The sequence below is a fragment of the Danio aesculapii genome, chromosome 5, assembly GCF_903798145.1.
Source record: "Danio aesculapii chromosome 5, fDanAes4.1, whole genome shotgun sequence".
Taxonomy (NCBI): domain Eukaryota; kingdom Metazoa; phylum Chordata; class Actinopteri; order Cypriniformes; family Danionidae; genus Danio; species Danio aesculapii.
This window is the reverse complement of record NC_079439.1, coordinates 1,823,100-1,838,316: the sequence shown is the minus strand read 5'-3', so window position 1 is coordinate 1,838,316 and position 15,217 is coordinate 1,823,100. Positions and strand designations below refer to the sequence as shown.

The 15,217-nt window shown below is 32.0% G+C and overlaps 1 protein-coding gene across 1 annotated transcript; it reads left to right on the top strand.

Moving 5' to 3' along the window:
* Positions 1-789: 789 nt before the first annotated feature.
* On the top strand, positions 790-15,217 carry LOC130229893 (myotubularin-related protein 3-like; the record flags this gene model as incomplete). Its single annotated transcript, XM_056458914.1, has 7 exons — positions 790-934; positions 3,234-3,290; positions 11,154-11,216; positions 11,302-11,361; positions 11,514-11,630; positions 12,453-12,535; positions 15,109-15,217. Coding segments are annotated over exons 3-7 (372 nt in total), but the record flags the coding sequence as incomplete, so codon positions are not given.

Genomic DNA, 15,217 nt, shown 5'->3' with positions numbered 1-15,217 from the left:
CTTCCAGCCGCAACCCATCATTGGAAAACATCCACACACACTCACTCACACACATACACTACTGGCAATTTAGCCTACCCAATTCACCTGTACGACATGTCTTTGGACTTGTGGGGAAACCGCAGCTGTTTGTTTCTCATTCTAAATAATTATTTAATAATTTATTGAAATAATTTAAATACATATAGTAATATATATGTGTTATTATCAAAATTAGATATGATTAATAATAATAATTATTAATTTATAAATAAAAAAAATACTGTCCTAACTCTGCTCGGAGGACAATTATGAGAAAAATTTATTACATTTATATGTATCTATTTACATTAAGTTTCTGCATACTACTCATTTAATAATACTTGCTTTTGAAATAACAATTCTTTAATTATTATTATTATTGATTTATGTAAATTAAGTCCAGAACACTTGTTTTAAAATTGTAAAATAGTGCCAAAATCAACGTAAAACGTTTTCCGGATAATTATAATCATCACTGTATTTAAAACAATGTAATGGATTACATATTAATCATTTCGTACACAAGATAATACTTTTTGTGATTAATATTATTTTTCGTGTTCAATAAAAATCCCTTCTTTGTTTTTGAAATGTTATAGACGGCATTTTATTGCTTCAGTACACACTATAATAGGTTTTTTGATCAATATAATGATTTTGTTATTAATAAATATAACGCGGGACTGTATCCTATCTCCGCAACGCAAAAACAAAACATTCATCACGTGATGCGCGGGTGCGTGACTGCGTCAGACCCATCACATGACCGCGCGCGGAGCAGCTGAGAGGGGAGCGTCATGGCGGTGTAGAGAGGATTACAGTCAATGTTTACTTTCTGTTTACCGTGTTTTTTCTGCTTTCACTCCGGTTTACCGGCAACAGCGCGGATCTTCTGCTGCAGCGGCGACAGCAGGTGAGTGAACGGCGGCGTAGCGGCTTTTACTGCACCTTTTTTTTCGCCGGTGACGGTTCCGCCCTCCAGAACAACAATAACAACAACAAACACCGACAAGAACACATACACACACTAAATAGTTCACTAAATAGACTACTCACTAAACACCAGACGTGCACACTGTTGCACATACAGAAAGTAAATTAGTGAAGGCTGTTTTTATCTGCACTAAATTGACATAGATGAAAAAATACTATAGTAAATACTATAGTAAAGTGGATTATAGTGTATATATTATAATATCTACATCTCTTTCTTAACGAATGTTCTAGCATATTGTAGTACTAACTATAGTGAACTGATAAACTGTAATACTAATGTAGTATACTTTAGTTTTACTACAGTAAACTGTGATGTATTGTTGTATGATGCACGCTATAGTTGTAGAAAGCTACAGTATTACACTACAGTACAGTATAGATGTTGTGTTATCAATCAACACAACAGATTAATTCAAGTGGTTTAGTAAAGTGTGGTTCAAAAACACTGCAGTATTTACTAGAAGTTTACTATAGTATTTTTTATGTGAGGTCAAACCCTTCTGCAATATGGAAAGCCACATCTGAATAAATTATAAATATATAAAATAATTAAATGTACACAAAGGTAAGTGAAAAATAAAAAAATATGTAGTAAAAACAAACATTAAATTAAATTATATAATTACTATAAACTTATAATTTATATTTGTTCATATTTGCTTTTTTACACTTATTTATTAGTTTATTTATATATTTCTAATTGTATTTGAGTAAACCTGCTCTTCAGAATGGAGCTGTTTAAAGCACGATAACCTCTCTGTCATTATAAAACATGGATCAATAAGAAGCAAACAGATGTTTTGGCTTCACACGAGCTTGTCAGGCACAGCATAACAAGGTTTGTGTTTGCATAAGCTTTCTTTGCATGATCTTTGATTATAGTTTACATTCCCATCGGCTTGAATAGCTGTGCATTTCTCTCTCTCTCTCTCAGTGTGTGTGCGTGTGTGTGTGTGTTTTATCTCTGCCCTTCACAAACTCACAATACAAAACCTGTTTCACTTTTAATCCACCCTCAAGTTTATTATTGGTTGACTTTGACTTCTGATGGGGTTATATAAGGTCGCACTGACCTACTTATGCCTGTAAATCTGGAGTAAAACTAATATTGACTAATATTAATAATTTGTTGATAGTGTTACGAATGATAGATGTCATATTTTAATACAAATGTAAATATTTCAGTTAATAAAATCATATTTAATAAATGCATATTTTTTTGTCTGCTGATAATAATATGTCATCTGAAGTTTGGATAAACGCAATTTCAATCCTACTGTTACAAAGTCACTTATAGAACTTACTTAGTGCTGTCAAAATAGTCTGTATTTACATAATTTATACATGTGTATATTTATGAATATTTGTCTAAATACACACACATACGGCACATAAAATACAAAAGAAATATATTTACAATACAGTCATGCATATATTTATATGAACAAATATATACACAGTACGCACAAATATATTTTGTAAATATGAACTTTTATTTTGGATGTGATTGCGATGAATCATTTGACAGCACTAACATATATATATATATATATATATATATATATATATATATATATATATAATTATTATTATTAACATTTTTATTAAATTACTATTAATATTATTAGCCCCACTGTTTTTTTTCTTCCCAATTTCTGTTTAACGGAGAGATTTTTTTCAGCATTTCTAATCATAATAGTTTTAATAACTCATCTCTAATAACTGATTTATTTTCTCTTTGTCATGATGACAGTAAATAATATTAGACTAGATATTCTTCAAGACACTTCTATACAGCTTAAAGTGACATTTAAAGGCTTAACTAGGTTAATTAGGTTAACTAGGCAGGTTAGGGTAATTAGGCAAGTTATTGTATAATGATGGTTTGTTCTGTAGACTATCGCAAAAAATATATAGCTTAAAGGGGCTAATAATATTGACCTTAAAATAGTTTTGAAAAAAATTAAAATTGCTTTTATTCCAGCTGAAATAAAACAAATAAGACTTTCTCCAGAAGAAAAAATATTATCAGACATACTGTGGAAATTTCCTTGCTCTGTTAAACATCATTTGGGAAATATTTAAAAAATAAAATCAAAGGGGGCTAATAATTCTGACTTAAACTGTATATATATATATACATACATACATACATAAATAAATAAATAAATAAATAAATACAATAATTAAAATAAGTGTATGATTGTCTTTTGCAGACGTGTGTGTGTTTCTTTGAGCCTCTGCTACACACACAGCGACTGATCCAGGTTCAGGTCAGTAAACCTTCATTATTATAACATTGTTTGTGTGTCAGAAATGCAGTGTGGAATGTGTGCATGTTTGTGCATGTGCATGTGCGTGTGTGTGTGTGTGTGTGTGTGTGTGTGTGTGTGTGTGTGTGTGTGTGTGTGTGTGTATGTATGTTTATCAGTAGGCCCAAACGGAATCTGCAGATTTTTGCTCAACATTGTGTCTATTTATTTGCTTATCTAAATATGTGTAAATAAATATTCATTCAGTTTTTGTATTAATTTCAGCAACATTATTGACTAGTATGCAGATATTTATATGCTTTATCTAAAGTATAGTTTGTAAAGTTATATTTATATTACTTTTAGTAGAGATATTATATGAGACACTTGCTTTGTTTACTAAACAAGTGGATCTAATTAGATCTTGATTGAAAGGCTTAAATAATAGTTACGTTATTATATATATATATATATATATATATATATAAAAATATATATATTTTTTCTTCATTCATTTTCCTTTGGCTTAGTCTCTATTTTAGAGGTCGTCACGGCAGAATGAACCCCCAACATATGTTTTACACCGCGAATGGCCTTCCAACCCAGTACTGGGAAACATCCATACACACTCATACACTACGGCCAATTTAGTTAATCAATTCTCCTGTAATGCTTGTGTTTGGACTGTGGAGGAAACCGAAGCAGCCGGAGGAAACCCACGCGAACACGAGGAGAACAAGCAAACTCAACACAGAAACACCAACTGACCCAGAATGTGCTAATTATTATTTACATAATAGCAAAAAAAATGTCCTCAGATTCTGTCTGGCAGTGACCATCAGAGCAGATCTGCTGAGTTTACTCGCTCTGTCTGAAGAGTTAATGATACTGAATGTATTCACGACTGATATGGACTTGTTTTTCTGAACACAGATATTGACGAGAGATATGATCACATTCTGCGTTTGTAATGCTTTAATGCAGGTTTTTTCATATATACAGTGGATATATGAGTACACCTCCTTTTCAACATGAATATTTTTATCCACTTCTCAGTGAATATAGGGAATATTTTTCAGTGCATTTAAAGAAAGCAGTTTTATTAAACAGTTATATTCAATAAAATTTGCTCACCAAACATCTTTAGGAATAGAAAAGATAATGCATTTATTCAAAACAGTTTTTCAACTATATTTAATATCTTATGTTTCTCTTGATGTTTCCTGTATATTAAAATTTTATTTCATATTTTACACCAACATATTCATTTGTGTGTGCTGTGATACCAATAAGTACTGACTAATCCAAAGTGTATGCACTAATATATTACTGTAAAGCATCCTGTGGAAAATATGAATGTAATAGAGATCTGTGAGTGGTCAACTCATTCATTCATTTTTCTCGGCTTAGTCCCTATTTATCAGAGGTTGCCACCTATTTGACTATATGTTTTACGCAGCAAATGCACTTCCAGCCGCAACCCATTAATGGGAAACACCCATACACACTCATTCACACACACACTCAAACACTACGGCCAATTTAGTTAATCAATTCCCCTATAGCGCATGTGTTTGGACTGTGGGGGAAACTGGAGCACCCGGAGGAAACCCACACCAACACGGGGAGAACATGCAAAGTCCACACAGAAACACCAACAGGCACAGCCGGCACTCAAACCAACGACCTTCTTGCTGTAATGCCACAGTGCTAACCACTGAGCTACGGTGCTGCCTATTGTTAACTAATTTAAGCTGCATTTTTTAAAAATGAAAACCCTGTCAACACATTTTTGTTTTATTTTTCTACAGATAAGATAAGGCTGATTGTGGTTATTAAAAGCTCCTCAGGAGTGGTAAAGTCCCGACATGACTCTGTTTATGACCCGAGGCCAGTAGAATCATTCATAACTCTCTGTCAGGTGCTTGCTATCATGGTGAATCTCATTAAGCCTGTCAAAGTCAGGCTGTATTTCACAAAAATAAAAAAGCAATACATATACAGTCAAGCCTGAAATTATTCAATACCCCAGGCAAATTCTGACTTAAAGATCTCGTGAAGTGCTTTGAAATAAGCATTGTTATTCTAAATTTGACAATCTCAACTGAAACATGAAGAGAGGGCGGTGCATAGTGTGGCTCCTCCCCTTTGAAACAGCCAATTGGGTTCGTTTTTTCTCATAGCTCTGCCAGTGAGAAATGGCAGTGAGAATGGCGCATTAAATGAAAATCCAATGAGAAGAAGGGGCGGGGCATGTCAGACACTAGAAGGCATTTGATTGGTCAGGAGATATGATGAGAAACTAAAATATGAAGTGACGGCAATAAAATCATCGGTCCGTTTAGGCAGAAGTGACAAACTGCAAATTTTAGATTAGGTTACAACTAGGTTACATTTATATTTTCTAAGCTTAAATTTTGCACACATTTAAACTGGGTGACATGGTGGCTCAGTGGTTAGCACTGTTGCCTCACAGCAAGTAGGAGTTTGCATGTTCTCCCCGTGTTCACATGGCTTTCCTCTGAGTGCTCCGGTTTCCCCAACAGTCCAAACACATGCGCTATAGGGGAATTGAATAAACTAAATTGGCTGTAGTGTGTGTGGGTGTTTCCCAGTACTGGATTGTGGCTGGAAGGGCATCCACTGCTCAAGATATATGCTGGAAATAGTTGGTGGTTCATTCCACTGTGGCAGCCCATGATGAATAAAGGGACTAAGCCGAAGGGACTAAAATATTGTTATACATGTATTAAGTAATTATGAATGAAAGCTTTAATGAATGAATGAACAAATGAATGAATACATTAATGAAAGAATAAAGGAATGAATGAATGAATGAAAGAATAAAGGAATGAATAAACAAATGAATGAATGAACAAATGAATGAATGCATTAATGAAAGAATGAACAAATGAATGAATGCATTAATGAAAGAATAAAGGAATGAATGAACAAATGAATGAATGCATTAATGAAAGAATAAAGGAATGAATGAACAAATGAATGAATGAACAAATGAATGAATGCATTAATGAAAGAATAAAGGAATGAATGAACAAATGAATGAATGCATTAATGAAAGAATAAAGGAATGAATAAATTAACAAATGACTGAATGAACAAATGAATAAATGCATTAATGAAAGAATAAAGGAATGAATGAATGAACAAATGAATGAATGAATGAATGCATTAATGAAAGAATAAAGGAATGAATGAATGAACAAATGAATGAATGCATTAATGAAAGAATAAAGGAATGAATGAATAAACAAATGAATAAATGCATTAATGAAAGAATAAAGGAATGAATTAATGAATTAATGAAAGAATAAAGGAATGATAAACAAATGAATGAGTGAACAAATGAATGAATAAAGGAATGAATGACAAATGAATGAATGCATTAATGAAGAATAAAGGAATGAATGAACAAATGAGCATTAATGAAAGAATAAAGGAATGAATGAACAAATGAATGAATGAATGCATTAATGAAAGATTAAAGGAATGAATGAACAAATGAATGAATGCATTAATGAAAGAATAAAGGAATGAATGAACAAATGAATGAATGAACAAATGAATGAATGCATTAATGAAAGAATGAACAAATGAATGAATGCATTAATGAAAGAATAAAGGAATGAATGAATGAACAAATGAATGAATGCATTAATGAAAGAATAAAGGAATGAATGAACAAATGATGAATGCATTAATGAAAGAATAAAGGAATGAATAAATTAACAAATGACTGAATGAACAAATGAATGAATGCATTAATGAAAGAATAAAGGAATGAATGAATGAACAAATGAATGAATGAACAAATGAATGAATGCATTAATGAAAGAATAAGGAATGAATGAATGAACAAATGAATGAATGCATTAATGAACAGAATAAAGGAATGAATGAATAAACAAATGAATAAATGCATTAATGAAAGAATAAAGGAATGAATTAATGAATTAATGAAAGAATAAAGGAATGAATAAACAATGAATGAGTGAACAAATGATGAATAAAGGAATGAATGAACAAATGAATGAATGCATTAATGAAAGAATAAAGGAATGAATGAACAAATGAATGAATGCATTAATGAAAGAATAAAGGAATGAATGAACAAATGAATGAATGAATGCATTAATGAAGATTAAAGGAATGAATGAACAAATGAATGAATGCATTAATGAAGAATAAAGGAATGAATGATCAAATGAATGAATGAACAAATGAATGAGTGCATTAATGAAAGAATGAACAAATGAATGAATGCATTAATGAAAGAATAAAGGAATGAATGAACAAATGAATGAATGAACAATGAATGAATGCATTAATGAAAGAATAAAGGAATGAATGAACAAATGAATGAATGCAATAATGAAAGAATAAAGGAATGAATAAATTAACAAATGACTGAATGAACAAATGAATGAATGCATTAATGAAAGAATAAAGGAATGAATGAATGAACAAATGAATGAATGAATGAACAAATGAATGAATGCATTAATGAAAGAATAAAGGAATGAATGAATGAACAAATGAATGAATGCATTAATGAAAGAATAAAGGAATGAATGAATAAACAAATGAATAAATGCATTAATGAAAGAATAAAGGAATGAATTAATGAATTAATGAAAGAATAAAGGAATGAATAAACAAATGAATGAGTGAACAAATGAATGAATAAAGGAATGAATGAACAAATGAATGAATGCATTAATGAAAGAATAAAAGGAATGATGTACAAGAAAATGAATGAATGAATGAATGAATGAATGAATGAATTAATGAATGAACAAATGATGAATGAATGCATTAATGAAAGATTAAAGGAATGAATGAACAAATGAATGAATGCATTAAATGAAAGAATAAAGGAATGAATGAACAAATGAATGAATGCATTAATGAAAGATAAAGGAATGAATGAATGAACAAATGACTGAATGAACAATGAATGAATGCATTAATGAAAGAATAAAGGAATGAATGAATGAACAAATGACTGAATGAACAAATGAATGAAATGCATTAATGAAAGAATAAAGGAATTAATGAATGAAGAAATTAAATAAAGAATGGATGAACGAATGAATGCAACTAAAGAATGAAGGCATGAATGAACGTGTGTTGCTAGTATGTTGTGTAATATCTAGTAGAATATTGTGTACTGTCATCACTGATAAAGGAATGAGTTATTAACTTATGATAAACAAATGTGCTCATACTTTAACATGAATAAATTTGCCTTTAAATATTGTTATACATGTATGAACTAATTATAAATTAACAAATTTCAGTGGTATTTGTTTTTTATTTGCATGTTTTTCATGTTATATAATCTTATATATCCTTTTTTAAATAAAATAAATCCACCCATAATTGTGGGTGAATTGGCTTCATTGTCATGATAATATCAGAATAGACATTATTTATTTATTTATTTATTTATTTATTTATTTTATTTTATAAGTGTTAAGTATAAATTTCCTGTTATTCCGTTTGGTTTTGGTGAAGTGTTGAATCATTGGAGAGGCTGAATCCATACAGTGAATCCATAATATCTATAGGTTCAGCCTCATCTGATGCAGTCTCTATATTGATCTGCTCTGAATCGATCAGCATGATTGATCAGCATGAACCGAACGCATCATCGATTGTGAAATGTCTGATCGATTCTGTCATGGCTTGTGGAGGAAAGTGAAGCAATATCGCATCAGTTCAGTTTGAGTGCTGTTTTTATAGCATTAGCCAAAATAATAAAATAAATAACATGGAAAATATGAATCGGAGTATCTGAAACTTATCATGTAAAATAATGCTATATGTAACTGCAATAGTTATAATTAAAAGTAATCTAATATGTAAAATAAGACAAACATGTACAGTTGAAATCAGAATTATTCGCTCCCCTTTGATTTTTTCTTTCTTTGTAAATATTTCCCAAATGATGTTTAAACAAGCAAGGAAATGTTCACAGTATGTCTGATAATATTTTTTCTTCTGGAGAAAGTCTTATTTGTTTTATTTTGGCCAGAATAAAAGCAGTTTTAAATATTTAAACTAAATTTTAAGGTCAAAATGAGCAGCTTAAGCTATATATTTTTTGATAGTCTACAGAACAAACCATCATTATACAATAACTTGCCTAATTACCCTAAACCTGCCTAGTTACCCTAATTACCCCTAGTTAAGCCTTTAAATGTCACTTTAAGCTGTATAGAAGTGTCTTGAAGAATATCTAGTCTAATATTATTTACTGTCATCATGACAAAGATAAAATAAATCAGTTATTAGAGATGAGTTATTAAAACTATTATGATTAGAAATGTTGCTGAAAATCTTCAGAAAAAATACAACAGGGTGCTAATAATTCAGGGGGGCTAATAAATCTGACTTTAACTGTATCTGAATATCAGAAACCTTTTATTTAAAAATAAGATTCAAAAGTTTAAAAACTCTAAATATTGAGAAAATCACCATAAAATAAAAAATTGAGTGTTGATATATTTACAGTAATATATATAATTTTTTTTATTAATTAGTTTTTTCTTAATTTATAGCATGGATAAATGAACGAACAAATTAATTAAAGATTGACTCAACAAATAACTAAAGAATAAACTAATGAATAATTGAAGGGATGAATTTCCTGTAGTAAATATTACTGATGTGTCTGTCTGGTATAACTATGATCCATAATAAATAAATTAAATTAATGAGTTTATGAATAAATTAGTTAATGAATGAAGGAATGAACAAATGAAGAATACATTAATGAAAGAATAGACAAATTAATGAATGAACAAATTAAATAAAGAACGAATGAACAATTAAATGCATGAAAGAATAAACAAATTAAAGAATGAATGCATGAAAGAATGAATGAATGAATTAAATTAATGCATGAATGAATGCTGAACTAATTACATATAAATTATCAAATGAATGAACGAACGAATGCATAAATTAAAAAATGAAGGAATGAATAAATGAATGTGCCTGTAGTAAATGTTACTTACGTGTCTGCCAGGTATAACTATAATCCATAATAAATGAATAAATGATGGATTTATGAATGAATGAGTTAATGATAAAATCATAAATGCATTAATAAAAAAAATAATTATTAATGAATAAACAAATTAGCAAATGAAAGAATGATCGAACAAATGCACAAACAAATGAAAGAGTGAATAACACGAACAAATTAATGCTACTTAGTAAATGTATGGATGGATGTGTCATATAACTATGATACTGATTGGATGAATGCATTAATGAATGAACAAATTAAAGAATGAATGAATGAACAAACACTTAAATGAAAGAACAAATGAATTAATGAATGCATGAATGATGGAAGGAATGAATGCATGAAAGAATGAACAACTTAGCACACGTATGACTGAATCAATGCACAAATTAACAAATGAATGAATGGAACGAACAAATGCACGAAAGAATAACGAATGAATGAATGAATGAATTAAAGAATAATGAATAAGTGAATGAATGCTCCTGTAGTAAATGTTTCTGGTGTGTCTGTCAGGTATAACTATGAATCCATAAGAATGAATAACTGAATAAGTTTATGAATGAATGAGTGCCTCGTGATGCCTCGATGAAAGAATAAATTAATGAATGAACAAATTAAAGAATGAATGAATGAACAATAATTGACAGAATGAATGACTGAACAAATGCATTAATTAAAGAATGAACAAATAAATTAACCGAGTGATGAATGAACAAATGAATGAATTAATGAACAGATTAATGCATGATAAATTATTTAAAGAATTAATGATTTAATGAATGAATGAATGCTCCTGCAATAAACAGTACTGATGTGTCTGTCAGGTCAGTCAGTGTGTTTACCGCCAGCAAGACTGTGATCCTCTCAGCTGCCGTCCTGGAGTCATGGTGAGACACAAAAAACAGTGATTACCCCATTAGTTACTGCTCTCAGATCAGTGCTGATGTTCACATATAATCTATGTGTCTGAAGGTTGAAGAGGTGCAGCAGAGTTTGGAGGCTCGTGGGAGCTCCGGACTGCAGGATGAACAGGTCAGACACTCATTTTCATAGCTTAATAACACATTTCACTGTATTGTTCAGAAAATATATAATGTATAAAAAACTTCAATGGAAAACAAGAATTTAGGGGAAAAAATAGCGCTTGTATAAGGATGTTATGTGTGTGTGTGTGTGTTCTGCAGGTCCCGTTTGCGCTGCTGCTCGGCGAGTGTGTGGACCATGTGGAGAAAGCACTGGAGTGTGTCCTTGCCTTAACCAGCTACCGCCTTCACATCAAACTGCAGGAGAACAGCATCAGTGTAAGAGTTTCCTCAACAGCACTTGCAGGGATCAACTGCAGAGACATGCAGATTTATGCGGAATACTAAAACTGAATATTAAGTAGGGGCGGGGTTTTATTTCAGTATGATGACGCATTCCCACTGGAACAGAATATTGAGTAGGGGGCGGGGTTTATTTCAGTATAATGTTGTATTTCTTACTGAAACTGAATATTGAGTAGGGGGCGGGGTTTTATTTCAGTATAATGTTGTATTTCCTACTAAACTGCATATTGAGTAGGGGCGGGGTTTTATTTCAGTATGATGACGTATTCCCACTGAAACAGAATATTGAGTAGGGGGCAGGGTTTTATTTCAGTATGATGATGTATTCCAACTGAAACTGCATATTGAGTGGGGGGCGGGGTTTTATTTCAGTATAATGTTGTATTCCTACTGAAACCTGAATATTGAGTAGGGGGCGGGGTTTCATTTTAGTATGATGATTGTTTTTACTGAAACTGAATATTGAGTAGGGGCGGGATTTTATTTCAGTATAATGTTGTATTTCCTACTGAAACTGAATATTGAGTAGGGGGCGGGGGTTATTTCAGTATGATGACATTTACAAATAAACCTGAATATTGTTTAGGGTGGGGTTTATTTCAGTATGATGATATATTTCTAACTGAACTAGATTATCTGTATAAAAAAACAGACCAGGGGTGTAATGCTATGCTAATTTGCCTAATGATAATTGCAGGTGACAATTTGAGTGTTTTTAATGCTTTATGCTTAATTACTTTACACCGCAGATAATAGTATATGCACTGAAGGCATGTGTGTTTGTTGTATTGTCAGGTTCCTCTGCAGCTGATTGAGAGTGTGGAGAGTCATGAACCGACGCAGATTCAGCTCACCTGTAAAGACTGTAAACTCATCAGGTCTGTATTACTGCACTGCTTTGAATAGCAAATGTGTTGATCCCTGTATCCGCCTGCAGAGCTGAACCAACACTTATTTTTATCCCTTTATTTGAATATAACAGGGTTCCACGGCTCATGGAAATTCTGAATGTGTTCTGTTTTTCTTTTTAAAAAAAACAACTCTGAATTATTCACCCCCCCAGAACTTCTTTATCAAATATTTCCCAAACAATGTTTAACAGATTCAGGAATTTTTCACAGTATTTCCTATAGTATTTTTTCTTCTGGAGAAAGTCTTATTGGATTAATTTCGGCTAGAATAAAAGGAGTTTTTTAATAGTTTTAGAGCCATTTTAAGGTCAATATTATTAGCCCCCTTAAGCAATTTTTGCCACTGTTATACAATAAATTGCCTAATTACCCTAACTTTACCCTAATTAACCTAGTTAAGCCTTTAAATGTCACTTTAAGCTGTATAGAAGTGTCTTAAAGAATATCTAGTCTAATATTATTTACTGTCATCATGGCAAAGAGAAAATAAATCAGTTATTAGAGATGAGTTATTTACACTATTATTAGAAATGTGTTGAAATAATCTGCACTCTGTTAAACAGAAATTGGGGAAAAAATATAAAAGCATAAAAATTTAAAAGGAGGGCAAATAATTCTGACTTCTATACATTTAAGGAGTTTTGACTTTGAAATAAGTCACTTCTGAGCTGAAGCTAAAATGCTGATGACAGAAAAACTAAATGTAAAGTTTGTAAAACTACTATCAAAGTAATTAAATATTATATAAAATATGGAGCTATTGAGCTAATACTATTAAGCTATAAAATTGGGATAAGAAGCATTAGCAGCCACACAAACAGTAAATACCTCAGATTTTTTTTTTTTTCAAATATTGATGTAAATTATTGATTGTTGTCTTATATAGTGGCTATTAAAGTCCTGAAAATTGGATACTCAAGCTAAACCATGTTAAAAAGTGCTGTGTGTGAGTTTTGGCTCCTCTAAAGCATAAAAACACCATAATATGTTTGCAGATGATTCAGAAACATGCTCAGGTGAACATTCTTGTTATTTGAAAAACAAAGTCAGATATTCTCTTTGAAAATGTGCGTTACGTGCAGGAACGTATGTCTGTGTTTTGGTCATTTTAACCTGCTCAGTGCCAGTTTATCCAAATATATTTCAGCACCCCCGGTTGCCAGATTGTGAAAACCACGTATTTCATTCATTCAGTCAGGAAGACTCTCAAAGCATGCGTCCGTGAACTGAATGCGACCTCCGTTGGACAGTAGCAGACTCCGAAATAAGACACAGATTCAGAGTTTCAAATGAGATTATTAATTAGCAAATATAAAAATATATGAGTGTAAACATTGGGTGAGCAGGTTACATTGTAAGCGCGTGTCCTAACAACATGCTACGTGACGAATTTGCAGTGATGAGCAATTTGTTTGCACCAGATGAAACATGACAGAATGTAAATACAGCCATTCAGAAGCACAGAATAGTGCACTCACTGCACCCCAGCGAAATGGTAAGGTTTATAATCTAATTAATACATATTAAACCTCTTTAACATTATTAAATGTAGATGCTGAATCACTGATATGTGTTGGTTTGCACGGAGTCACAGCTCTGAAGTTCAGCTTCAATTGGTTTATTTCTATTTTCCAGATCTGAGGTGAACTATATGCTGCTGCTTTCAGTATTGGCATTCAGACTCACATTATTAGCATTTAACACTGAATAAAGCACATGAGGTGTGAACTTCAGCCTGATCATTGTCAGTTTTCTGTTGTTCAGCTGTGAGAAATAGAAGCTGTTTCTAATATATATATTTCAGGTGTTGGTTAGAAACAAAAACTCCTTTTAATATGGAAATTATTCCTTCTATTCATATGCCGTTGTTTTAATTTAGAACACAGCTTAAATCAGCTTTAGGCTCGATAATCAGGCTACGCTCCTGTTGGTGTCATCAATCTGGCAACCTGTGCTTGCATGTTTTGAACCAGGATACAATACCTAGTTCAGCCACTGGGTGTTAAACTGACATACTGCACCTTTAAGCCTTTAAAGCACACTTGAAGTTGAATACTAGTATCTTTCAAATAACTAGTAAACATTATGTTGGCATCATGATGGCAAATTAGTTATTACATTAGAAAGTATTTATTAAAACAAATGTGCTGCTTTTAGTTAGAAATCAGCCTAAATCAGCCTTTAGGTTCGATAGTCAGACACACTCACGTCAATCTGGCAACCTATGCTTGCGTAGACTCATCAGAGGAGGAGCTGAGTGAAATGTGTTTGATCCATGAGTGCAGTACCTAGTTCAACCACTGGGTGTCAAACTTGCTTACTGCACCTTTAATATTATGTAAAACACAACAGCAGGCTGTTTTTCCACTCATTTTAGGTCCTGGAAATGCAGCTTTTTGATTAGTGAAACTTGATAGATGGCTTGGAGTGTGAACGCTGATATTATGTGCACTGATGATTCCAGCTCAATTACACCCAGAATGGTGCATTATGGGAGTAAACAGTCAGTAATGGCTCACCTGTGGTTTCTGTGTGTTCAGGTGTAACTTCCTGTCTGCGGATCAGTGTCAGGATTGGCTACGGAGGATCAGTGCAGCGTCTGGACCGCCAGCTCGTCTGCAGGAACTCTTCGCCTTCAGCTTCCTGTCC